Consider the following 27855-nt stretch of genomic DNA (forward strand, 5'->3'; position numbering starts at 1 on the left):
CTATATGTCTGAATCCGATCAGGGGATCTAACGTGATGGTGAATGGATTCCCTGCAGTATTAGTAACAGTTCCAGAACACTTATCAGAATCTTGGGCACCTTTGTGAGATGTCAGAGTCCTGAGAATACAATAGACACGCAGTTCTCCTGTACGTCTCCAGATATAGATTATCCCGGTTGCTGTGATCAGTTTCTGCCGCACTTTAGAGAAACCGGTAGCAGAGATTACTGGTGCGCTGCGGCCACTCGGGTCAGCAAGCATCTACAAAACGTGCATTTCTTTATAGAATCCATCCTGACGTGTCTGTGCAGCTGGTGGGGTTGTTATAAGAAGCGGCCCATCCGAACAGATAGGGTGACGAATATACGTATTGCATATTTTTTTTATGCAAGTATTAAAGTTGTAACTGTATTACTAAAGCGCAGCCGCTCAGCCAGCAACATTTATAAGAGACGGTCGCTTTCTGCTCGTTTTTCTCCATTCAAAATTCTATGTATATTTTGATATTAATTACAAGAACATAAAATTGAGAGGCGTTTCGGTGATTTTGATAGAGGAGCGGCAAACCACCTAAATATATCCGATCTGTTGGAAAATCCGGTTACTCCAGTAAAACTAATCCCGATTCTGAGAGTTCGAGAACGCTCCGCTCGGTTAGGTCGGCCTGTGTGTGGGAGCGAGGAGACGCTTATTACTGGTCCGGCTGATGTCCCGCACAGGAGGGGGAGATCTCCGCTTTCTGTCTTCATGACAAGTAGCCACCAGCCTTGGCCGATCCGCCGTCACAATACAGAATGCGGATCTTCCTCAGAGAAACGTGACTCATCTACCTCTGTTCCTTCCTTTCCACTCTTACTTGACGCTTTCAGATATAAATATAGAATATTTAAAAAAAAAAATATACTGGAAAAGTCAATAAATAAGAACAACAAGCAGCGTTGTAGATGGCGGTAGTGTTGTCCGGATCATGAACGATTCGGATCTTTGATCCGAATCTATTTTATGAGTCGATCATCCGAATCATCAAAATGAACGATTCGGATCGCAAAAGGGGCGGGGCCAGGAGCGACACGCCCCCTCTCATCGGGCAGCGGGGTCCTGGAAGCAGGGATCGCTCTGTTGGATGGGAGACAGCCTTGCAGGGAGACAGGTAGATGAGAGAGAGGGGACATGGGTGCCACTGCCAGATATGTGTAGAGCACACATACTGGCTATAATGTGCTGCCCATTATAGGCTGGCTGTTCCGTAGTGCTGCACAGTGATCACATTGGAAACTTTTGGCTCAGCACAGCTCAGTAACTTTGCAGACAGTGTGATTGAAAGGCAAAATAATCCTCCTGCACTCCGCACTAAACAGCTGCACTTATCTTCTGGGAATGCTTTCTTTCACTGTGCGACCTTTTCTTTCAAAGTGTACAGATGAGCATATAGGTGAAATATATGTAAAGCATATGACTTCAGCATGTGGGTATTACGTGCAAACATTTCTGCTCTCTGCCCGTCCCTGCCCTCTGTCCATCTTCTCCCCTTCTCTGTGTGTCCACCCCCCTCTCCTTCTCCTGTCCACAGACCTGTCCTGCTGTTCATTTCACCCCCGAATGCTTCCGGTAGTAAAATGATCCGAGATTCGGATCAAAGATCCGGATCTCTTCAATGATCCGATTCGAATCATCCGGATCATTGAAAAGATCCGAACTTCCCATCTCTAGATGGCGGGCTAATGTAACAAAGCAAAATTGTGGCGGGATATTTGAATAAGTAATATTCTCCAGTAGCCAATCAAATAAAAGCTCCCGATCACCCCGGCCAATCAGAAGCCACGGCGCTTATAAATGGCTATTAGCATGGCAGAGGGCGTGCTGTGAGTCTGGGAATAGGGATAATATGGATATGCTATATCAATGACAATTGGCTCTCTGCGGTGTCACGTGTCGGCATGTAACACGTGGTGTTTTGCAGCCAATGACAGAGAGGTGCGGACTGTATAAAATGACGCTTCCCGGCCGCTCTCCTCATTCTATTTCCGCGACTGAATAGAGATTACTGCCTGAGCGATGGCCAGAACTAAGCAGACCGCCCGCAAGTCCACCGGAGGGAAAGCTCCCCGCAAGCAGCTGGCCACCAAAGCCGCCCGGAAGAGCGCCCCGGCCACCGGAGGAGTGAAGAAGCCTCACCGCTACCGGCCCGGTACAGTGGCTCTCCGAGAGATCCGCCGCTACCAGAAATCCACCGAGCTGCTGATCCGCAAGCTGCCCTTCCAGCGCCTGGTGCGGGAGATCGCCCAGGACTTCAAGACCGACCTGCGCTTCCAGAGCTCGGCCGTCATGGCTCTGCAGGAGGCCAGCGAGGCTTATCTGGTGGGGCTCTTCGAGGACACCAACCTGTGCGCCATCCACGCCAAGAGGGTCACCATCATGCCCAAAGACATCCAGCTGGCCCGCAGGATCCGCGGCGAGAGGGCATAAGCACGTCATACATTGTCACCCACACCACAAAGGCTCTTTTCAGAGCCACCCCACATTCTCCATACAGAGCTGTAATGTCGCAGGTAGCAGTGTGTGTATATAGGTAGTCGGCCGCAGGTCTGCTTCCGTGTATTGTCACGTAATATTCATGACCGCATAAGCAGCCTAACCGCTGGATGGGCTTTGGCCGAGGTTCGAGTGGCAGCTCCGTCCAGTATGTAACATTGTAGCTACTCTTCGGGCAAGGCAGGATCCCCCCCCCCCCAAGCCCACACAGTAGCTTGTAAACTGCGCATGTTTTTGGCAGAGGAGGGGACCAGGCGTTAAATATTCTGTCATCTACATTACTTCCATGACGCAATTGTAATTTTTTTTTTTAATACGCGAATCCTCATTAACTCTAATGACCTGGGCAATGTGGGGTGCAATTATGAAATGACTGATTTGATGGTTATTTAATCAATCAAAAGCACTATACTCTGTACACAGAAACATCTAACAATCCGTGCCCGATTTAGTACAAAAGAGCTGTCTGTGACCTGTGAGAAATCGGTGGGTTCAAAGTAAAAAAAAAAGTGAATACCAGAACAGAGAGACACGTAATCATTAGTTTACTGGGATTTATCCGAATGTCCACATTATGGATAGAAAAAAAACAAAACTGCAATCTATTTGGAGGTATCGTGTGAAAGACAAACTTCTGCTTGTACAGTAATCGCTGATTTACTTTCACTAATGGGCTGCGCGGTAAAAGCGAGGGCAGGAGGACCCCACACAAACACGTATGAGAAAACCGGCTCCGTCCCTTCTGTGCAGTCTCCCCTCAGGTCCGCCCCGGCTGTATAAGAGGAGGGGAGGCAGCAGCACTACTCACTTTATCTGCACGGTAGAGAGTGTACAGCAGAGCTATGTCTGGCCGAGGAAAGGGCGGGAAGGGACTCGGGAAAGGAGGCGCCAAGCGGCACAGGAAGGTGCTCCGGGATAACATCCAGGGCATCACTAAGCCCGCCATCCGCCGCCTGGCCCGCAGAGGGGGTGTCAAGCGCATCTCCGGCCTCATCTATGAGGAGACCCGCGGAGTGCTGAAGGTTTTCCTGGAGAACGTCATCCGGGACGCCGTCACTTACACCGAGCACGCCAAGAGGAAGACGGTCACCGCCATGGATGTGGTGTACGCCCTCAAGCGCCAGGGGCGCACCCTCTACGGCTTCGGGGGCTAAGCCACTCCATCTCCTTACCATGCTGCATAAAAGGTCCTTTTCAGGGCCACCCACTTACTCCATAAAAGTGCTGTCACGACAACTAGTTTATGAAGTAGTTGGCATTGCTATATGCAGCGCACTACGATAGCGGGTGTTGTTGCTTCTATCGGGATTCGGCTGAAGGATGCGGAGACCCGAGTAGATAGACTCAGAATTATACTGAGCAGCCTGGTAACGGCTGCTGCTTATTCATCATCCCCGCTCATCTTACCGATCACTAACAGCGGCTTGCATTGTATGGTTGGGATGGGGAATGGTGACTACAGGATAATTGCAGGGGGGGAGGATGACGGCTGCTGATTGGAGAAAGTTGTATTAGGAAGCAGCGCTGAGCTCCTCTCTGGAAGCTATAGCCGGCTCTGTCATCCGGGATGGGACCGGAGACAGATCGATGCTGGAAACCCTGTGGTTGGGTAGGAGGGAGACGCAGCAGAAAGACCACATGAGAGCGGCAAATGAATCTCGGCGGTAATCTTTATTGTAGGACAAGGAGTGCATATCGACCGTGCGTGACTGATCTAGCAGTGTGTCGTTGTTGGTCGATAAAATGGCGGGAAAGACCGTTCACATACAAGCGGGATATTTGAAAACTTCGGCTAATCAGATTTTTTTTTTTTGTTTTCCATTCGTTCATGTTAAACGCGCCAGACTATAATAGTGGCTCATTTCAGATTATATAATAAGCATTATCCAACTTTATCACAGGACTTGCTGCTAATAACTATACCATGGGGAACATTACCATCCGGTGATCATTGCGGCTGAAGAGTCCATCCACTCTGTGCGACCCAGAGCAGGCATTCCTCGTTTCCCTTTCCTCATTTACACGCACAGTAACCGGTAGGCACTACACACACTGCAATTTCTCCAGATATCGCTCAGGACGAGTGTGTTGGCAACTTGAGCACTGAGGACCCCTGTGACGCTTAGGAAAGATTATCAAACTTCTTTTCCATATGCCTCCATGGCAGCATACATATGGGTTAAGCCCCACCCCTACCAATTAACAGGACCTTAGCTATAAAAGAAAGTGACCCCTAGCGAGCAGCATTCTCATTTTTGTCCTCACCTCCGAACAGGTTCCTTAGTGTTTCATCGCTATTTATTTTTATTTTACTCTTACCTCGCCGATATTCCTGCGGCGTTCCGGCCAGGTTCAGCCTCTCCTGGTCGCAGCCCTGTTGTCATGACTAAATGTCAAATTATTCAGGGACCTTATATCTGGGGTGATGGTGGGAGCTTGATCTAAATGATCTTTTCCCCCCTTTATGGCTGCTCTGCATGACTTAAATACGATTGCAGAGCACAGTGTGATCCTTCTCACCTTTTTTTCTTCCTGTCTGCTGTTGCACAGGTTAGTGGTGCATAGTTCAGCCTCTCCTGCTGGGTATTCAGTGCTGCTGAGTGTTCAGTGTGATTCCACTCACCTGTCTCACAGTGAAAGGCTCTGAAGCACATGGCTTCGAGTGCATTTCAGCTTGGAACGCACAGCCATCAGACCAGGAAGTGTTTGCAGTAACTGCTCTCCAATCCCTGCTCTGGACACAGCAGAGATCTCCTCACAGCTGAGCTCTCCTCCCCTCCTCTCACAAGGCTGGATACACACAGGACTGTGCTGGCTGCCTGCAACACTACCTCCCTCTATGTCTGGCTTAACCTCCTCGGCGTTCTATTGAGATCGCCAGGGAGGCTGCGGGAGGGTTTTTTTTTAATTAAAAAAAAACTATTTCATGCAGCCAACTGAAAGTTGGCTGCATGAAAGCCCACTAGAGGGCGCTCCGGAGGCGTTCTTCCGATCGCCTCCGGCGCCCATAATAAACAAGGAAGGCCGCAATGAGCGGCCTTCCTTGTTTTGCTTAGATCGTCGCCATGGCGACGAGCGGAGTGACGTCATGGACGTCAGCCGACGTCCTGACGTCAGCCGCCTCCGATCCAGCCCTTAGCGCTGGCCGGAACTTTTTGTTCCGGCTGCGCAGGGCTCAGGCGGCTAGGGGGGCCCTCTTTCGCCGCTGCTCGCGGCGAATCGCCGCAGAGCGGCGGCGATCGGGCAGCACACGCGGCTGGCAAAGTGCCGGCTGCGTGTGCTGCACTTTATTTGATAAAAATCGGCCCAGCAGGGCCTGAGCGGCAGCCTCCGGCGGTGATGGACGAGCTGAGCTCGTCCATACCGCTCAGGAGGTTAAAGGTAAAGGCACTATTATTTGCTGTCCCTCTGATGTAATGCTTCTCAAGCTGCAGGAGGAGGTAAGTTATTCCAAGTATCTTGGTAGCACTATGTACTATATTTTATCATCTGCCATGCTCATTATAAACAGTTATATGAACAGTATTGTGTACTATGTGCAATATAAATGACATAGCATTCCTTGCATGAAAGTATTATCTGATTTCTTATTTTCTGCAACGTTTCATGTACCTCTTATCTTACTTATTTCATCTCTTGCGGTCCGTTGGACTGCATTCTGGATCACACTGTGCCAGAAACAGATAATTCTAAGGTCAATAGGTAAGAGTCATACAGGTAAGTGACCCCGCTTTTCTACAAATAAAGAGAGCACACCTTCCATAAATGGGCTGTACTTTTTTATATACAAGCCCAGGAAGAAGAGAACAATGGAGGGCAAGTTCCCACCACAGTTCTAGGACATTAGTTCTTTGTCATCATTTAAGATCCTGCTTTAGATCTTTATATCATCACTCAGGATACTGCTCAAGGAGCAGGTAAATAACCTGCCTGGGAACTGGAGGATCAGGTCCCAGTTAAAGGCACCATAGCCCCCCAGATTGCTGGGTTTGTGGCGACAGAACCATGCCAGGGAAATCAGTAAAGTAGATCTGTTTCCACCACATGGGAAAAGAGCCAGAGTTCCACCAGATGCACACATCCAAGATGATAAAGCAGGCTGTCCAGGAATCAGTGGACTACTATGAAGGCTCTTTGGTCCCCAAGCATCCTCCCAGCAAATCAATGAAGATACTGAATATCCTCAATTATCTATGGTTTAGCATGAATCCAATGAGAGTGAGCATACAGATATCTGGTTTCTATTTCTCCTTTATCCAAACCATCTGTGAAGCCATTCACTGGGAAGAGGAAACCCTTCTCCAGGATAAGCAACGTCTGAAATAATTATCATTCTCCTTTCCTGTCTTGAATGAGATCAAATAAAGATGAATGGGAAAAGGTAAGGAGAAAGTCCTATCTGAAAAAGCAGACTTTCCAAACATCATACTTTCTTCAAGAAAATTCTCCAGTCCTAGCGTTCGCTTCCATGGTGGACATGTCAGTCAGGTGTCTTGCATGCCATGTAAGGTTAAAAGTCTTGATTACTTTTTAAGATGTCCTAGGCCATAAACGTGATATAGATTTAACAATGGTGTATACGACGACTGGAGGGGCATGTAAACCAGCCCTGGCTCTATCTTCAGTTGCCACGGAAGTGGACAAGGATTCTGATTCTATCCTGGCAGCTTAGAGAACGTTCATATTGTCTCTAAGTTTATTAGGGAAGCGGCTATAGATTTTGTCCAGTCCACTTAATATGCCAGGCTTTTTGCCATGACAGTGAATTGGTCTGTTAAAAAAAAAAAATCAAAAAAAAAAATCTAGTCTGCTGATCCCAGCTTCCCAGCTTCCAACAAAATGTGTTTAAAATTCTGTTTGATGGAAGAAATCTTTTTAGTAACAAGTTGGATCTGGCAACCAACAGTCACCAAGGCTGGTATTATACCAAAGGAGAGAAGACATTGAGGAAGGAAAGACCAGACCATAGGAATTGGCAAACTTCACATGCTAATCTCCATAAGCTCACAAAGCAGTCAGCGCAGAGTCCTATTGACAATTCTAAAGTCCAGATAGTAGCTGCAAGACTTCAGCAGTTCCATATTATCTGGACAAAAAAAAATAAAAAATAAAATAAAGGACGAGTGGGCCACAGATAGAGTGGTTCGGTTTTTCTTGGATGTGCAAGTTCACTCCACCACTTAGTCACTTTGTCTTCACAGAGACCTGCTCTTTTACATTCATGACTCATTGCAGAAAACGGCTGTTATGTTGGTTCCAGAAGAGGAGCGCATTCAGGAAGTCTACTCTCCTCTCTTCATTGTAAAGAAGTCAGGTGATCTGCGTTCAGTACTGGATCTGAAATTCCTAAATCTTCATCTTTCTGAAAACATTCAAGATGGAGTTACAACAAATGACTTGGCAGATACATTCATTATTTCAAACTTCTTTCCACCATGCAGTTGGTAACATTCTTCTCCAGTAACCATCCTCCTTCTCGACATTATCACAGCCATGACAACCTTTTTTGGTACTAGTGTGTCTGGTGGCTCAGTTGAGAAAGCAAAGTTAGGACTTTATCACTATTTAGACAATCTGTTGTTGCTAGCCTCAGATCCCAAGGCTCTACTGTGTTAGCAACAGATTCTTCTTCAAAGTCTGTCTTTGGCCTGGTTAACAAACAAGGAGGAAAGCCACCTCACTCCTTCTGAGGACCTAATCTTTCCGTGAGCAAGATTCCAATCTATATGCAATGCAGTAAACAGATGAGAAAATTGCTGCCAAAAGTTTGCGAGTGCTGATTATCATACTATATTCATTAATCAAGGTGTTGTATACACCTCCTGGGCACTTCGTCATCTACAATCCAGATGGTCAAATGGGTTCACTGGCACATCTGCTCATTCCAACTAGGGTTTCTCCATCAATGAAACCACCAGAGTTACTCTCAGACCATCCTTCTCACTCCCACGATGAGACTGTCTGCGGTGGTGGCTAAACACAAGCTCAACAACTATTAACCAATCGTTCACCCATAACTCGTAAACATGCAAGCATGGTTTTACATGTTTACAGGTTGTATTAGCTTAGGTAAAATAGTCAAAACAAAGCTGATTGATCCCTGCAAATATACTCAAACACAGGGTGGCTTATATGGTGCTTCAGACCTTCAGCCATCACTGGGATGAGACGTCAGTCTTTGATATCAGGTAGCAGAGGGACACAAGGAGTCTGTTCCTCATGTTAGAGGTCAGCAATATTATCTCCAGTGCAGAGAGCAATCTCTGCAGCATCATGGCAGTTTATCTCATAGGGCCTCAGAACTCTGCGGCAGATTTTCTCAATCAAGGGGACTGAGGCAATAGCTTGTGGCCACTCAATAAAATATATCCAGAGTGATCTGTGACCATTGGGTAGGTGGACCTGATGGCAACCTACATCAACTAAATGCCAGCTCGAGGAGATTCGCCCCCACATTCAAGAGCTCAGGGTGCTCTGGCAACACCTGAAATTTCTGAATAGTCTCTGTTTTTTTCCTCCAACTCCACTTATCTTCAAAATTCTGAGGAGACTCCTCCTAGAACAAGTGGTACTCCTGGAGGTGGGTCCATTTTGGCCATGCCAGCCATGAGTCCCTCTAATTTGGAGCCTGAAGTTGGAACCTCCTATTCCTCTTCCAGTCAGACCAAACCCCCTGTCCCAGGACTCAATTTGTCACCTGTCTCCTCAATCCCTTGATTTAATTGCTTAAGGATTGTGGGAGGAAGCTTAGAGACCTGGTAAACTCAGAATCATTGATAAATACACTGCTAAAAGCAAGGAAAACTACCACAAACTGGAAAATATTTTTTCTCAATTGCTCTGGTAAATAATTTAGACCCAATGGGTCTACCAGCACAACATATTCTTAGCTTCCTCCAGATTGGCCTATAAAAACAATTGGCTTGCACTCTCAAAGTGCAGATTTCTGCCATCTCTGCTTTGACGGATCACTGCTGGGTCTCTCACCCTCTAATAGTTCAATTTATGAAGGCTGCCACCAAGAACAAGCATCCTAATTGCAACCTTTTTTCCAAAGTGGGAACTGCGCAGGTTCTCAGTTACCTAGCAAAACCTCTTTTTGACCCAGTGGAAGACTGCAGGAGATGAGACTTAACAACCTTAAGAACTATGCCTCGCTATCTCTTTGGACAGAAGAGTTTCCGAGCTCCAGGATCTAGGGGCTCATTCTTGACATCCTACTTAGTAGTTTTGAGACTACTACAGCACTTCACTTCCGGGCTTTCCTTTAATCAGGATCGGACAGTGCCATCTTTTATGGATACAAATTCCTCTGATCTGCATGTTCTAGATGTTGCAAGAACACTTAGAGCCTATGTGAATGTAACAATGGAGCTTCAGGAAATCAGAACAGCTCTTCATAATTCCATCAGGTCTGAGAAAGAGCCAGCTAACATCAAACTCAAAAGATCTCTTCATGGCTCAAATGAATCAAGAAAGCCTTTTATTAAGGCTAGCCTATTATCAGGGTTTGTGACCTTGTCCCTCTGGGTGGCATCACAGTGCACTCTTCTCAGCTGTCCCCTGTGCCACCTTCGCTATCCGGGCAAAGATTCACCAGGCTGCCAACTGGTCCTCTGTCCATACTTTCATTGCCCATTTCAGAGTAAATCCAGCAGCCTCCGCTTCAGTTTAATTTAGAAAGAAAGTTATTTCTGAATCTGTTAAAGCCTTAATTTAAATTATTTTTGGTCAGCAAGTCTTGTCCCACCCTTACTTTTTTTCTGCTAGTTAAATCCCATATGTATGCTGCTATGGAGGCATATGGAAAACGGAAAATTGTATACTCACCTAACGGTAATTTTCCTTTCCATGTGCATCCATGGCAGCATAGGGATTTCCCTCCCTTTCCTTTTGTTGACTTTTTGCTGTTCTCCGGTTCGGCTAGTCAATGAGAATGCTGTTCGCTAGTATCATGTACTAGTCCTAATCTATAATTTGAATGCAAATCGATGCACATGGATGCAGCTAGCCATAAGTATACTTAAATGAGTTTTGTACAGCAGGAGACATTGGCAGCGCTACTACACAGAGGCTGCACCTGAATTGACTACCTGCAATAGATGTGCAGAGCTCCACAATTGTGGACTAAAATACAGGCAACATCCTCCTTTGCTGTACCTGTTTTGAATGCATGTTGTGTATTTTAGTCCACAATTGTGGAGCTCTGCACATCTATTGCAGGTAGTCAATTCGGGTGCAGCCTTTGTTTGGAAGCACTGCCAATGTCTCCTGCTGTACAAAACTCATGTAAGTATACTTATGGCTAGCTGCATCCATGTGCATTCAAATTATAGACTAGTTATATAGACTGGTCTGCTACAGCGGTGAGTGGCACACAAGGGGTGTTGGTGGTGGCCCACTCACATGCATTGGTGTGCGATCTACAATGCGATTTTATGTGCATTTCCACATGTGTTTTTTGTATATGCAGCAGATCTTGTCTCTAATATAGGAGAAGATAAATCCCAAGTTTCAGATGCTTATGGACATTTTATATTTTTAGGAGCTGTGTACATGGACTTTTGACCATATTGTGATTGTGTGTTTTTAAATGCCAGAGCGCCATCTCTCTTGTATAAATTATAGACTAGGACTAGTACATGATTTGCATCTGATTTGCATTCAAGGCATGTATTTAGCCCTGTGGGGCTCTGCATGCCTCTGTTGGTCTACAATTCATTTGCAGCCTATGAGCGCTGTCATTTGTTTGATGTCTGTTTGAGAGAAATGTGTATACCATTTTAAGACTAGCAGCACTAGGAAAAAAATTGTGTTTTTATCGTTAGACTAGCGGTAGGTCTTCCCTGAGAGGACCCGTCACCGCCGTGGGGAAGTCTAGTAGGGAATAATTTGTGCACATATTATTTATACTGAAGCTAACATCCTCCTTTGCTGTACCTGTTTTGAATGCATGTTGTGTATTTTAGTCCACAATTGTGGAGCTCTGCACATCTATTGCAGGTAGTCAATTCGGGTGCAGCCTCTGTTTGGAAGCGCTGCCAATGTCTCCTGCTGTAGGCAACTGGTATTGTTTAAAAGGAAATAAATATGGCAGCCTCCATATTCTTCTCACTACAGTTGGCCTTTAAGTGATTGTTTGTTGAAAATAAACAACCACAAAATTATTGGGGAAGACGGGTGATCTCAAGGTGCGTACACACCAAACTACTGATGTCGCCCGTCGGAGATCAGAACCCGATCTTCTTTAGGGACATCACTGGGCTCAGCTGTACAGACATGTGTCAGCTGAGGACGCGCTGTATTGCTATGTGGGGGAGGGGAAGTACGATGGACCGTCACATGTGTAACATCACTCTGTGGGCGGGGGAGTGACGTGAACAATGAAATTGGCTGTCGCTAGAGGTCAGTCAATCCGCCAGGTGAATTCCTTGTGGGTTGGCGGTCGCTGTACACACGCCTGATTATCAGTTGTGCCAATCGTTATCACCCGCCTCAGCCAACTTGAGTCAGGTGTGTGTAGGGGCTAGGAATGATCAGACATGAAAATTGTTCCTAATTGATGCAAATGTATGCATTTTTTATGCAAACATAGGCAGCTTGAAAATGGACCAATCAATTTTAACCTGGGTTTAAATTAATTGGTCCGTTTTCAAACTGCAAACATTTGCATAAAAATCTGCATAATTTCTGAAAAAATTGCATCTCATTGATCATCCCTAGTAGGGGCCTTCACAAATACTTCCCAGGATTTTCCTATATGCAGGGAGCACACTTATTGGAATTATGTGTTGTGCTGCAGAGCATAAAACCCATGCAACATTGCATATAATGTAGGTCTGTGGCCCGTGCATTGGTGTGCGATCTACAATGCGATTTTATGTGCATTTTCGCATGTGGTTTTTGTACAAACTGATTTATTGATATAATTTTACTCTCTAGTTGAATAGGCAGATTATTGAAAATGCAAACGCATGAAGAGCACATGATGGTTTTCTGTGCAGACAAGTATGCTCCCAACCATAGTAATTTTTCACATTTCCCAAACATCTGCTAAACCCATACTTGGCATTGTATGATGATGACAAACAGTGTATTATTTAGGGGGTAAGAACACCAGTTGTGAATGAACGAAATGGATACCTTTATATGGCTGCATCTCTCATACCTGCATGCAAAATTGTACCATCTATGGGATAAACAGACAACATCATCCAGTGGCCTACAGGAGTAATACATCTGATATTAAAGGGGGGGGGGGGGGGAGGGTGTAACATCCAAAAATATATATATATATATATATATATATATATATATATATATATATATATATATATATCCTATGCCTACCTACATGAACTGTGCCAGCAGGGTTGTGGAAAAAAAAGTTGTTTCTTTCTTTTGTTTTGAGCTACGGTAACAAGCTTATCTCAGCATGAAAATAACAGAAAGCTTCCAATTTTGGATAATACACTACATTCTCTAACTACTACGTAGATTTTTTTCCTTCTGTAAAACACATTTCCCATGTACGATTGTGAATTGTGTTGCTGAGCGGTGCAATTTCTCCTATATTTAGGGAGAACTGTTTCACCCAAAAGATGATCTTCCTGAATGAATGATTTTGGTTTGATTGCAGATTATTATTTATTGTATTTATAAAGTGCCAACATATTACGCAGCGCTGCACAATAGATAAACGGGGTAACATACAAGGTAGGACATACAAGGAAATTCACAACAAAACAAGATCATTCAAATAATTTGATAACAGTAGTTCAGTGTCTTTGGTCAAAATAGAGACTGTTCTAGTCCACAAGAGGGGTGACAGACAATAAGATTGCATAATCAAGCTGGAAGCACTAGAGGGAGGGCCCTGCCAGAGGCTTACAATCTAAAGGGTAGAGACAATAGGTGCGTCTGTTGAGAGGGTGCTCAACAGAATTATGGCACTGATGTAGGGGGGTACGCGAGCATGAAAAGGTGAGGCTTGAGGGCTGGTTTAAAGGTATTAAAAACGGGGGTGAGTCTGATGGCTGGTGGGAGAGAATTCCAGAGAGTGGGGGCAGCCATAGTGAAGTCCTGCAATTGTGTATGGAAGAGAGATGTGCAAGGTGCAAACAGGCACAGGTCACTGGAGGATCGGAGGGGGTGGGCCGGTATGTGCCTGTGGCCAAGATCGGAGATGTAGGTAGGGCAGGTCCAAATGTACCGATTTGTAGGCCAAGCACAGATAGACATTATTCCAGTACTCTGAACAGGAAGGTGATGATCACCCGTGCAACTCCTTCTTGTGCATATTTAAGGCACATTTCCGCTTGAAAGTTTGGCCACACGCTGAACAGGAAAAACGATCCTCGCCTGAATGGGTTCTCATGTGAGCAAGAAGGGCGTATTTCTGAATGAATGCTTTCCCACACTCTGAACAGGGAAAAGGACGCTCGCCGGTGTGGCGTTTCTGGTGTGCAAGAAGGTTTCCTTTGGATTTAAAGGCTTTCCCACACTCTGAGCAGGAAAAAGGGTGGACGTCTGAGTGAGTTTTTATATGACTACGAAGGTAACTTTTCTGCCTGAACGATTTCCCACACTCTGAACATGAAAACGACTGACCATTGGTGTGAACCTTCTGGTGGCTCAATAAGCGTTCTTTAGAACTAAAATTTCTGCCGCACTCTGAACAAGAATGAGTTAGACCATCTGTGTGACTTTTTTGGTGCGTAATAAGTTGACTTTTCCCAATAAACGTTTTCCCACAGTCTGAACAAAAAAAAGGCCGCTCCCCGGTGTGAGTTCTCTCATGGTGGAGTAAGCCTCCTCTAGTAGTGAAACCTTTCCCACACTCTACACAGGAATAAGGAGGGTCATCTGCGTGTGTTCTCTGGTGTGAAAGGAGATGCCTTAGCAGAATGAAGTCTTTCCCACACTCTGAACATACAAAGGGCCGCTCGCCTGTGTGAATTCTCTGGTGTATAAGCAATTGACTTTCCACCACGAAAGCTTTCCCACAATCTGAACAGGGAAAAGGACGTTCACTTGTGTGGTATTTCTGATGTGTAATTAACTGGCTTTTCCGTAAAAAAGCTTTCCCACACTCTGAACATGAAAACTGAAGATCGCCCGGGTTCCTTTTCTGGTGTTTAGAAATTCTGTGATGTGTATTTCCAGTAATGGGGGTTCCTCCTGAAGAACATTGTGTGATGTTATCTTCTGTAGCATCATCTGGCGGGGCGATAGAACGTCCCTCCGAGGGGCTACCAATGTAATGGCCACCTGTGGGGTAAAGATTATCATTATTAGTAATAGTGCATTCATGTTCCATGTATTGTATTATTGTATGTCAGTCTATAACATCTATAAGTCTCTACATACTCCCTTTTTCACCCACTTTCCATTGCCGGTTTGCGGTTTACAAAAATGTATAATTACCGTATTTTTCAGACCATAAGACACACCGGACCATAAGTTGCACCTAGGTTGCAGCGGTGTCTTGTGGAGCATCAACACCCCTTCCCTCCCACCCCCATCTCCTAAGCTGCCCCTCCAGCTAATGTAACCAAATCTACAACACACCAACTGCAGGACATCCTGAACAAGTAGCAATACTAAAAGCCCTCAGCATAGCATTTTAAACAGATCATGGTGCTTCGCAGTGTGAAAAGGTAGTTAATTTTTATGAATGCAAAACCCCACTCCAACAACAGAGGAGAGGAGTGAGTGAGTGAGTGAGTGTGTGTGTGTGTGTGTGTTTGTTTATCAGCCACATGGAGCCACTTTTGGATCTAAGGAGGGAGTTTCATGCTAATTTTGCAGGTGGGCCCTATAGGTTGTTGTTGCACCTGGCTCAGACTGCCAATGTTTACCCCAGAATCAGTCCTTCTCTGGATGGGAAAGCAGTGTACTGTTCTTTTACTGTTTACAATGATGCACATTTAAAGCTCTGGAGGACCACATGAAATGGTAAGGAGGGCCGCATTCAGCCAGCCTTGTGTTTGACATCTGTGCTTTAGAGCATGAATGCGCTTGTGACAAGAGCAATGTTCTTTTTGGCACTTGTTGTGCCATTGACGACCTCACCTCACCTCCCGGGTCTCTCACACTCGGCTCTCTGACCAGACGCTGCTCCCCTTTCTGAAAAGCCAGAGGGGTGATCGCGTGCACGTGGTGAGTTTTAGCTTCCAGTCTCGCTCACTTCGCCTGACGTCCCCCGCTGCAACACTATCTCCCAGCATGCTGAGCACTTCTGCTATTCCGGTCTCGCTCACTTCGCCTGACGTCCCCCGCTGCAACACTATCTCCCAGCATGCTGAGCACTTCTGCTATTCCGGTCTCGCTCACTTCGCCTGACGTCCCCCGCTGCAACACTATCTCCCAGCATGCTGAGCACTTCTGCTATTCCGGTCTCGCTCACTTCGCCTGACGTCCCCCGCTGCAACACTATCTCCCAGCATGCTGAGCACTTCTGCTAGTCTGGTCTCGCTCTCCCTGCCTGACCTCACCACTGCTACATTATCTCCCAGCATGCTGAGCGCTTCTGCTATTCCGGGCTCACTCTCCCTGCCTGACCTCACTGCTGCTACACTATCTCCCAGCATGCTGAGCACTTCTGCTATTCCGGTCTCGCTCTCCCTGCCTGACCTCACTGCTGCTACACTATCTCCCAGCATGCTGAGCGCTTCTGCTATTCCAAGCTCACTCTCCCTGCCTGACCTCACTGCTGCTACACTATCTCCCAGCATGCTGAGCGCTTCTGCTATTCTGGTCTCGCTCTCCCTGCCTGACCTCACCGCTGCTACACTATCTCCCAGCATGCTGAGCACTTCTGCTATTCCGTTCTTGCTTTCTCTGCCTGACCTCACCGCTGCAACACTATCTCCCAGCATGCTGAGCGCTTCTGCTATTCCGGGCTCACTCTCCCTGCCTGACCTCACTGCTGCTACACTATCTCCCAGCATGCTGAGCGCTTCTGCTATTCCAGGTCTCGCTCTCCCTGCCTGACCTCACTGCTGCTACACTATCTCCCAGCATGCTGAGCGCTTCTGCTATTCTGGTCTCACTCTCCCTGCCTGACCTCACCGCTGCTACACTATCTCCCAGCATGCTGAGCACTTCTGCTATTCCGGTTTTGCTCTCCCTGCCTGACCTCACTGCTGCTACACTATCTCCCAGCATGCTGAGCGCTTCTGCTATTCCGGGCTCACTCTCCCCGTCTGACCTCACCGCTACTACACTATCTCCCAGCATGCTGAGCGCTTCTGCTATTCCGGGCTCACTCTCCCCGCCTCACCTCACTGCTGCAACACTATCTCCCAGCATACTGAGCGATTCTGCTATTCCGGGCTCACTCTCCCCGCCTGACCTCACCACTGCTACATTATCTCCCAGCATGCTGGGCGTGTCTGCTATTCCCGGCTCACTCTCCCGGCCTGACCTCACTGCTGCTACACTATCTCCCAGCATGCTGGGCGTGTCTGCTATTCCGGGCTCACTCTCCCGGCCTGACCTCACCGCTGCTACACTATCTCCCAGCATGCTGAGCACTTCTGCTATTCTGGTCTCGCTCTCCCTGCCTGACCTCACCGCTGCAACACTATCTCCCAGCATGCTGAGCGCTTCTGCTATTCCGGGCTCACTCTCCCTGCCTGACCTCACTGCTGCTACACTATCTCCCAGCATGCTGAGCACTTCTGCTATTCCGGTCTCGCTCTCCCTGCCTGACCTCACTGCTGCAACACTATCTCCCAGCATGCTGAGCGCTTCTGCTATTCCAAGCTCACTCTCCCTGCCTGACCTCACTGCTGCTACACTATCTCCCAGCACGCTGAGCACTTCTGCTATTCCGGTCTCGCTCTCCCTGCCTGACCTCACTGCTGCAACACTATCTCCCAGCATGCTGAGCGCTTCTGCTATTCCGGGCTCACTCTCCCTGCCTGACCTCACTGCTGCTACACTATCTCCCAGCATGCTGAGCACTTCTGCTATTCCGGTCTCGCTCTCCCTGCCTGACCTCACTGCTGCTACACTATCTCCCAGCATGCTGAGCGCTTCTGCTATTCCGAGCTCACTCTCCCTGCCTGACCTCACCGCTGCTACACTATCTCCCAGCATGCTGAGCACTTCTGCTATTCCGGTCTCGCTCTCCCTGCCTGACCTCACTGCTGCTACATTATCTCCCAGCATGCTGAGCGCTTCTGCTATTCCAAGCTCACTCTCCCTGCCTGACCTCACCGCTGCTACACTATCTCCCAGCATGCTGAGCGCTTCTGCTATTCCGAGCTCACTCTCCCTGCCTGACCTCACTGCTGCTACACTATCTCCCAGCATGCTGAGCACTTCTGCTATTCCGGTCTCGCTCTCCCTGCCTGACCTCACTGCTGCTACACAATCTCCCAGCATGCTGAGTGCTTCTGCTATTCTGGTCTCGCTCTCCCCATCTGACCTCACTGCTACTACACTATCTCCCAGCATGCTGAGCGCTTCTGCTATTCCGGGCTCACTCTCCCCGTCTGACCTCACCGCTACTACACTATCTCCCAGCATGCTGAGCGCTTCTGCTATTCCGGGCTCACTCTCCCCGCCTCACCTCACTGTTGCTACACTATCTCCCAGCATGCTGAGCGCTTCTGTTATTCCGGTCTCGCTCTCCCCGTCTGACCTCACCGCTACTACACTATCTCCCAGCATGCTGAGCACTTCTGCTATTCCGGGCTCACTCTCCCCGCCTCACCTCACTGCTGCAACACTATCTCCCAGCATACTGAGCGCTTCTGCTATTCCGGGCTCACTCTCCCCGCCTGACCTCACCACTGCTACATTATCTCCCAGCATGCTGGGCGTGTCTGCTATTCCCGGCTCACTCTCCCTGCCTGACCTCACTGCTGCTACACTATCTCCCAGCATGCTGGGCGTGTCTGCTATTCCGGGCTCACTCTCCCTGCCTGACCTCACCGCTGCTACACTATCTCCCAGCATGCTGAGCACTTCTGCTATTCTAGTCTCGCTCTCCCTGCCTGACCTCACCGCTGCAACACTATCTCCCAGCATGCTGAGCACTTCTGCTATTCCGGTCTCGCTCTCCCTGCCTGACCTCACTGCTGCTACACTATCTCCCAGCATGCTGAGCGCTTCTGCTATTCCAAGCTCACTCTCCCTGCCTGACCTCACCGCTGCTACACTATCTCCCAGCATGCTGAGCGCTTCTGCTATTCCAAGCTCACTCTCCCTGCCTGACCTCACTGCTGCAACACTATCTCCCAGCATGCTGAGCGCTTCTGCTATTCCGGGCTCACTCTCCCCGTCTGACCTCACCGCTACTACACTATCTCCCAGCATGCTGAGCGCTTCTGCTATTCCGGGCTCACTCTCCCCGTCTGACCTCACCGCTACTACACTATCTCCCAGCATGCTGAGCGCTTCTGTTATTCCGGGCTCACTCTCTCTGCATGACCTCACTGCTGCTACACTATCTCCCAGCATGCTGAGCGCTTCTGCTATTCCGGGCTCACTCTCCCCGTCTGACCTCACCGCTACTACACTATCTCCCAGCATGCTGAGCGCTTCTGCTATTCCGGGCTCACTCTCTCTGCATGACCTCACTGCTGCTACACTATCTCCCAGCATGCTGAGCGCTTCTGCTATTCCGGGCTCACTCTCCCCGCCTCACCTCACTGCTGCAACACTATCTCCCAGCATACTGAGTGCTTCTGCTATTCCGGGCTCACTCTCCCCGCCTGACCTCACCACTGCTACATTATCTTCCAGCATGCTGGGTGTGTCTGCTATTCCGGGCTCACTCTCCCTGCCTGAACTCACTGCTGCTACACTATCTCCCAGCATGCTGAGCGCTTCTGCTATTCCGGGCTCACTCTCCCTGCCTGACCTCACCGCTGCTACACTATCTCCCAGCATGCTGAGCGCTTCTGCTATTCCGGGCTCACTCTCCCCGCCTCACCTCACTGCTGCAACACTATCTCCCAGCATACTGAGCGCTTCTGCTATTCCGGGCTCACTCTCCCCGCCTGACCTCACCACTGCTACATTATCTTCCAGCATGCTGGGCGTGTCTGCTATTCCGGGCTCACTCTCCCTGCCTGAACTCACTGCTGCTACACTATCTCCCAGCATGCTGAGCGCTTCTGCTATTCCGGGCTCACTCTCCCCGCCTGACCTCACCGCTGCTACACTATCTCCCAGCATGCTGAGCTCTTCTGCTATTCCGGGCTCACTCTCCCCGCCTGACCTCACCGCTGCTACACTATCTCCCAGCATGCTGAGCGCTTCTGCTATTCCGGGCTCACTCTCCCCGCCTGACCTCACCGCTGCTACACTATCTCCCAGCATGCTGAGCGCTTCTGCTATTTTGTGCATTGGCTTTCTCGTCTATTTTTGCTGGGACAGTGCCTGCGGTTCGTCATTTGCTGCTCAAAGGTGAGAGTCCTGGATTGGGTGGGGACTAATCGTAAAGCACATACACACGGAACGATAGCCAGTACTTCATCCAATATTTTCCCTGTTCGATCTGCTTCCGATTGAGAAAGAGATTGATTTTGATCTTGAAATTGGCCGCTGGCAGTCAATAGGCTGTACATTTTTGTTTTCTTTATTTTGAAAAGCACTTAGCGAATGGCAGTTGCTCACTCCAACTGCCAGTATATTGCCAATAGGTAGGAGAGGCGGCCTGCATCTTTGTATAGATCTTTTTCAGGGAGTGCTTTAGTAAAGAATAAATGAAATACTGAGAATACCCCATGAAGAGACTAGTCAAAAACTTGCTGCTTCTGTCAGATTTCTTCTAAGTCCTGTAAGTCACAGCAACATAGGAGAAAAGTCTCAAAGTGTACCTGTCCTGGAGTGTACTGGAAAAAAGTAATTTATAGCTCATTTTACCCTGGAAGAAACATACTGCTTACAGTATTTGTAGGTTTACATGTATTTAAAAAAAAAAAAATTCACAATAGTGTTCGTTAGTATTAGGTAGCCAGAGCTATGCTAATACTAAGGGACACCTGTAGCTACCTACGAGGGGCAAGGGAACTACCAGAAGTGACAGCTGGGGCAGCCAGCGTAATTGAAGTCTAGGGTGCCAGGACATCTGTGCCTATAGGCTCCTGTGATGTAAATCCGAGCCTGAGTGCGGCCATACTAACAGCCTTGAAAAAGCCAGTGTGACCGGCAAAACTGGTCAGCTTATGAGACAGACCCCATGTGACAGAGGGCTGACTGAACATTGGCCAGATTTATCTTGCTACCACCTACAAACCCGCCTGAGAGTGCCTGTACATATGACCCGCTTGAGAATACCTGTACATATGATCCATTGATATGGCTGGAACATACGATTACAAGTCTTGTACACATGCCTGACTAAAGTCAGCTGACGTGGCAGACGACGACCGCCACAGCCGCCAATCAGGCGTGTGTACTGCAGCCGCGACCACCAAGCTATCTGCCCGGCAGATCTACTCACCCGATCGGCGGCCAACTTGTTTGAAGCTGCTGCTTCCCCCCCCATCACACGCATACTGCTCCGTCGTCCCTCCCACCCACACTACAGTACAAGTCATCAGCTACACACCTGACAAGCGTCTGTACTGGCCAGCTAAGCGATGTCGCCCAAGGGGACCCCAATGGGCGACACCAATCACAGGTATGTGCGCACCTAAACCCATGGAAATTGTGAGAATGCTCCAACTTTTATTGCCATTTTCATATGCATAAGGTGCGTACACACCTGTGATTGATATCGCCCATCATGGATCGGTACCCAATCCCCTTGGGCGACTGGACTGGCCAGTACAGATGACGACGCGTACCGTATCTATGCGTGGGGCTGTGAAACAACGGAGTGGCGCACGTGTGAAGTCACATGGTGGGCGGGGGAGCAGCGTCTTCTAACAAGTAGGCTGCCAATTGGGTGAGTAGATCTGCCAGCTGGATCACTTAAGGGTTGAGGGTCGTCAGCTGCTGTACGGATGCTCGATTGTCAGCTGAGGTGGTCATTATCAGCCGCCTCAGCTGACTTTACTCTGGCGTGTGTACGAGGCTTAATAGCCACTGTTGACAGGCCATGTGACTCATTGACGTTGATGGTCTCACTCTGTGTAAAGCTAGCCATACATCTAACAATGATGGACAGATTTAACCAAGAGACAAATCTCTCTCTGATCGAAAATGATTAGAGAGAGATCTGTTGGCTGCCCATACGCCGCTGGCCGATTCCCAATCAATTTCATGCCTCAATTAATCAGGAATTGGCCTTGTGACTCCACATCCACCGACTCGCCGACACTGTCCCCCATAATGTTAAATGTTTCCCCGGTGCCCTGTGCAAGTCATACATTACCTGTCGGTGGCCTCCGCTTGTCCTCCGCTGACTCCGGGCTTCCTACATTCTCCATACACATACGCCAAGTGTTTGCCTTGTAACATGGCCGCATTTGTGACATCTGACGTCATACGCGCGTCCTTGCTAGGCAACCACGTGGGGCACACGCGTATGGAGAACAGAGGCAGCCCAGAGCCAGCGGAGGTCGGACAGGTAATGTATCACTTGCACTGGGCACTGGGAGGGATAGCGCAAGGGGTTTTGTCGAGTTCCTTGCTCGTCCCAATATCACACGCTGTTACCGCCACACACCCAATTGAGCAAGTCGGCCCTACATCTTGCAGTATGTGTGATCGACTAATGCAATCAATTTTGGCCCGAAATTGGTCGCATTGTCAGTCGGGCATGCACTTGGAGGCACAGATTTTCATCCAATTTGACTATAATAATTATATTGCATAGTTGATCGCCTGATCTATAGCTACCTTAATTATGCACATCATTCAGCATACTCAGACATGCCCATATTGTCATTACAAGGTGTGCTGGTCTAATCAGTCCTTATCATGAGTGCTCTGCTTTGGTGATAAGATACGGCAGATTGAGCTTTGAATTGTGATTAGACAACAATTGAAGGATTCCTTTTCCTTAACGTGAACCTCCAGACTAAAAATCTACTCAGCAGCATAAAAAAAGGCTTGGTGTTTAACAGTTTCACAGCATCGGAACTTTGTTTTTCTTACCTAAGCCTCATATTTAGCTGCACAGAAGCTAAGCTCCGCCCCATCAAAGAAATCTACCCAGACATTTTTCCCTGATGCTGTGCAAAGCATGATGGGATTTCTGATGTTGTTCTCGTTCTGATGTTTTGCTGCAAATTTGTTTCTTTAAATTTTGAATTTGAGATTTGGAGCCTAGCGTGCGCAGCTGGGAGGGGTGATCAGGACACAGGGCAGTTGGAACTGTGTCTTATGCTCCGTCACCTCCTTTCAACCAAAAAGATGGCTGCCAACATGAAATCACAAACATTTGCCTGTTCTTCTAAAACAGGATGGGTAAGAGATTATATTACCTATCTATTGTAATTAACATAATGAATGTAACTTAATGACAGCATGTTTGTTTAGGCTGAAGTTCCTCTTTAATATTCATGGGTTACAATATATACATATCCAGCTGCAACAATCTTTTGTCCTGGATGGTTTCGGTTTTGAGGAACTTGGATGGAATGTTTTGATCTGCTTTCTATCACATGCACAAGTATGGACTCTCTATAAAGAGCATAATTTTAGACTAGCATTGCTATTTATCTTACTTCTAGCTTGTTTAACCCATTAGCAGCTTCCATAGCATTATCTTAGTATACAAGAGATAAGTGCACTGCTTTTGACCGCAGTTGGCAGAACTCGTGCTGTAAATTCTTTGAATGCTTTGATCTCTCTCTACTAGCAGAAAATATAGAAAAAAAGCAGAAGTCCCCTGCTGGATTGATAGTGTAATGGTTAAGGGATCTGCCTCTGACACAGGTGACCAGGGTTCAAATCTCGGCTCTGCCTGCTCACTAAGCCAGCATCTATTCAGTAGGAGACCTTGGGCAAGACTCCAGTCCTAGTGGCTGCAGCTCTCGCACTTTGAGTCCGCCAGGAGAAAAGCATGATATAAATGTTCGCTGTCCCACACTGCCCCTTAGTGATAAGTGGCCATAAATGACAGCACTACATTACAGCACTACTAATTAGAAGCAATGAAATGTAACAAATAAGAAATAAAAACACTGAGCTAAAATAAATTGGCCTGGAAAACTTACAAGCCTCTAAATAAATTGACTGCTAAAGTGTTAAGTATCCCTATTTTTTATATTGGTGAATATGGTATTTGGGTTTGTTTTTGCTTTTGGTTCACCAAGGACTGGGTTTGATAACTTTCATATTACTTAAAGTGTTTAGTGCATGCGATCACTGCTAATATCTGGGGTACAATATTAGCAGTGATCGCAGGTGCTCGGGTGGGATGAGGGAAATGAGTTACTGGCAGCATGCTTTCTGTCTATAAACTATAATCGCACGCACGCACGCACGCACGCACGCACGCACGCACGCACGCACGCACGCACGCACGCACGCACGCACGCACGCACGCACGCACGCACGCACGCACACACACACACACACACACACACACACACACACACACACAACCTTGCTCTGAGGTGGCCAGGCAGAGCATCACATAATGTAAGTTTGGGGGGCACCGTGCCCAGTGTCATCAAGAGTGATCTAATCCTGCTTCATTCAGATTTGTCTATCATTATCCACATCTTAGACTCCCTTTCCTGTCATTCCCAGAATATGTAGAAAAAGTAGGTGCACAGGGCTACTTCACTGGGCCCCCCTGGAGTGCTCCAGACCAAAGTCAAACTTTCTTGTGCATGCTTGTCCTCCTCTCCCAGCAACTGTAGCTGTTGTATTCTTTGCATACAATTTTTAATACTTTTTCCAATAAAGGCGTTTTTTTACACTGGATGTGCCCACCGCTTTCAACTTTAAGTATTTGGCCTTTCCTGTCATTCCCCCTCCTCCCACCCAAACACCAGCTTGTAATCCCTCCTTCCCCATTCTAATGTTTATAATCCAGTCTTATCCCAGGTTTGTTACTTACATGCACTGATCAATGGAGGAAATTCTTCTTTACTTGTCCTCATTTCACCTATCATGTATGGCAGTGCTTCTTCCTCTTTAATTGTCCCCATCATTTCCTCTTCCTCCTTCTTAATTGTATTCATCATGTCACCCCCCTCTGTATGCTGCAGATCACTCCTCACATACGTCTCTTCTTCTTCTTGTTTGATGAACCTCGACAGGTCACCCTCCTCAATATTCTGATGATCAACCCTCAAATACGTCTCTTCTTCCTGTTTGATGGACCTCGTCATGTCACCCTTCTCCATATATGGCTGATCACTCCTCAGATAGGTCTCTTCTTCCACTTTAATTGTCCTCATCATGTCACCCTCCTCCATAGACTGCTGATCACTCCTCTCATACATCTCTTCTTCTTCCACTTTAATTGTCCTCATCATGTCACCCTCCTCCATAGACTGCTGATCACTCCTCACATACGTCTCTTCTTCCTCTTTAATGTTAGTTTTCAGAACTACTTGTTTTCCACTCTAAATTCACAAAATGAAAACAAACACCACATTAGCAGTTGACCATTGAGATACAGTAGCTGAATATATAGTGTTTTTCTCTTACACAGTGCCACTAGTGCTTTCTGTTTTATACATCAGCTAATTCTCTCACCATTGCTCCAATGCCTTTACACAGCCTCTTTCTGCATACCTGTTCTAGACTTCTCCACCCGCAACAGCCTAACTTTTTACACAGCAGTTATAAACTGGATGGTTCTTCCACCCTTGAAAGAGGAAATAAATGTAATCACCACTGTTTAAAACCTCTGCAGATATCAGCACTCACTTAAGTTCTGATACCTACTTCACCTTTTTGCATTATGAAGGGTAAAAATGTATCGAGGTGGGTTGCTGGGATTTTCTCTAATAGTTTATGGGTCAGTGTTAATGTTTTCAGTCTGATGTATTAGAACCTCCCCATCTGATCTTGGGATCACTGCAACGGTCTCTTGTAGCATGGGGAGGGGGGGGGGGGGGGGGGGGGGTACCAGCAATCTGGGCAAGTTCCAAAATATCTACAAACTTATAATACAAGGCATGGAATCTGTCTGGGCCTGAGATCTTACTAAACAGAATAATATGGAGGCTGACATATGTATTTCCTATTAAACAATACCAGTTGCCTGACAGCACTGCTGATCTTACTTGGCCGCAGCAGTGTTTGCATAACACCAGAAGCAAACATGCAGCTGTGGTAATCCTGTCAGATCTGACAATAATATCAGAAACAACTGATCAGCTGTATGCTTGTTCAGGGTCTATGGCTAAAAGTACTAGAGGGAGAGAATCAGAAGGGCTGCCAGGCAACTGGATTTGCTTAAAAGGAAATAAATATGGCAGCTTTCACTCTCCGTCTGGTGATCTGATCCCTCTCACTTCAGTTGCCCTTTAATTCTGGTTTCCGTCACTTCAATAACTGTACTGCTTTCATTTAACATTTGTGGTTTGATAAGATAAGGGAGAGAGCAACAGCCACGAAGAATTTATCTGTAAGTGGCTGACTCAGTCCTGACTCAGACAGGAAGTGACTACAGTGTGACTCACTAATAAGAAATTCCCCTTTTTACCTCTTTCTTGCTCTTAGAAGCCATTTTCTGCTAGGAAAAAGTGTTTTATAGTTGAAATTTCTTATCAGTGAGGCTCACACTGTAGTCACTTCCTGTCTGAGTCAGGACTGAGTCACCCACTTACATACTTAATATTTAACTTTTCAGGCAGAGAAAGAAAAAAAGGAACACAGCATAGTTGTTTGTGTGCTAGGCACTGTACATACACGTCTATCTCCTGTCACATGTCACTTCGGGTATCCTTTAAAGGGGAACCTTAACTGAGAGGGATATGGATGTTACCTTTTAAACAATACCAGATGCTTGGCAGTCCTGCTTATCTCTTTGGTTACACCAGTGGCTGAATCACACACCTGAAACAAGCATGCAGCTAATCCAGTCTGACTTCAGTCACAGCATCTGATCTGCATGCTTGTTGAGGGGCTGTAGCTAAAAGTATTAGAGACACAGGATCAGGAGGGGAGTCAGGCAACTGGTATTATTTTAAAAGGAAAAATCCATATCCTTCTCAGTTTAGGTGCCCTTTAATTATTATGAACATTTGGGGACTGCCAAAAACTGCTATGCAGTTACTTCAGGAAAGGATGGGTCTCTGCTAAACATGTATAGGATGCAGGGATAGTGACATGACTTCAGCTGGGTACACACGAGACTACTGTCCTCCAGCAGGGATAAGGCCAAGCCTGTACAGACACATCTTTAGCCAGCAGGCTAGTGATATAATCAGTCATTGTGTAGAGCGGTGTATACGGACGATATGCGGCACATGACGGAGGGGGCCGAGAGCAGGAGTGGACAGCGACATGCTGGATCTCTTGCCAATGTATTAGCACCTATGTACAAACACTAGAGTCTCAACTGAGATAGTCTTTAGCAACCGCATCAGCCAAGTTTAATCGAAGGTGTGTGATCCTTTAGGGACACACAGGCACAGCATTGCTTCTGTGTTACAATGGGCATTCATGTTAGGAACATGTAAACATATTGTAATTTTTAGATAACGTATATTTAGAGAACTGCCTTTTGCCAATACATTTTGCTTACTTGCCTCATTCTTGAAGAGGCACAGATACTGTATATCGAGAAAACATGATATTTATTTTAAAATTATCTCTGATCTGAGTTTTTGATCCCCACCTTCACTTACCTGATAATTGTAGGGGGTGGTGGGACCTTCCTGTGGACAATCCCTAGAATAAAGAGAACCTGTACATCTCTCTGGTGGGGTTCTGTTACTGGATCCATCTGTAGGAAACACACACCCTGACTGAATACATTGTCTCTATGTGATTATCAGATGATACAAGAAATGAAAGTCTCCTCTTACCCGCAGTACCAGGACATGTGAGGGGCAGCTGATTCTCCATCATGGTGTCCTTGTAGAGTTTCTTCTAAATACTGCCACTCCTGTATGGAGAAAATAAAGAGATGGTGACATCCTGACACCCTACAGAGAATTAGGGCTTCATCAAAATTACAGTCAGAAATTATTTTAATTTAAAGAACTGTACCTGGCTTCACCGTGTCTGCTCGTCTGTCGAGTGACGACAATTCCAGTAACGACTGGTTTCTTATCTCTCTATTTATAGCTTCCTGTCAATGCGTTCCACCCCTTTCATCTATGACTATGTGGCTTAGCATTTCCTGTTTGTGCGTTCCACCCTATAATTTCCTGTTATGCGTTCCACAGTCTGTTTCTGTCCATGCGTTCATTTTGGCATAAATTATCACGGTCACCTTGTGG

At 47.0% G+C, this 27855-nt stretch overlaps 3 protein-coding genes across 3 annotated transcripts; 2 read left to right on the forward strand and 1 right to left on the reverse strand.

Annotated features, from left to right (window-relative positions):
* Positions 1-2056: 2056 nt before the first annotated feature.
* On the forward strand, positions 2057-2467 carry LOC137537056 (histone H3). The gene has a single exon (XM_068259203.1). The coding sequence runs from the start codon at positions 2057-2059 to the stop codon at positions 2465-2467; it is 411 nt and encodes a 136-aa protein (XP_068115304.1).
* Positions 2468-3375: 908 nt separating this feature from the next.
* Positions 3376-3687, forward strand: LOC137537058 (histone H4). Its single transcript, XM_068259204.1, has one exon. It carries the CDS (start codon positions 3376-3378, stop codon positions 3685-3687), a length of 312 nt encoding a protein of 103 aa, XP_068115305.1.
* Positions 3688-13155: 9468 nt separating this feature from the next.
* Positions 13156-27719, reverse strand: LOC137535205 (gastrula zinc finger protein XlCGF57.1-like). Its single transcript, XM_068257020.1, has 5 exons — positions 27623-27719; positions 27439-27518; positions 27259-27356; positions 24513-25023; positions 13156-14803 (listed from the first exon to the last, which is right to left on the reverse strand). Exons 2-5 carry the CDS (start codon positions 27479-27481, stop codon positions 13806-13808), a joined length of 1650 nt encoding a protein of 549 aa, XP_068113121.1. The 5' UTR covers positions 27482-27518; positions 27623-27719; the 3' UTR covers positions 13156-13805.
* Positions 27720-27855: the final 136 nt, after the last annotated feature.

Source organism: Hyperolius riggenbachi, chromosome 10, assembly GCF_040937935.1.
Source record: "Hyperolius riggenbachi isolate aHypRig1 chromosome 10, aHypRig1.pri, whole genome shotgun sequence".
Taxonomy (NCBI): Eukaryota; Metazoa; Chordata; class Amphibia; order Anura; family Hyperoliidae; genus Hyperolius; species Hyperolius riggenbachi.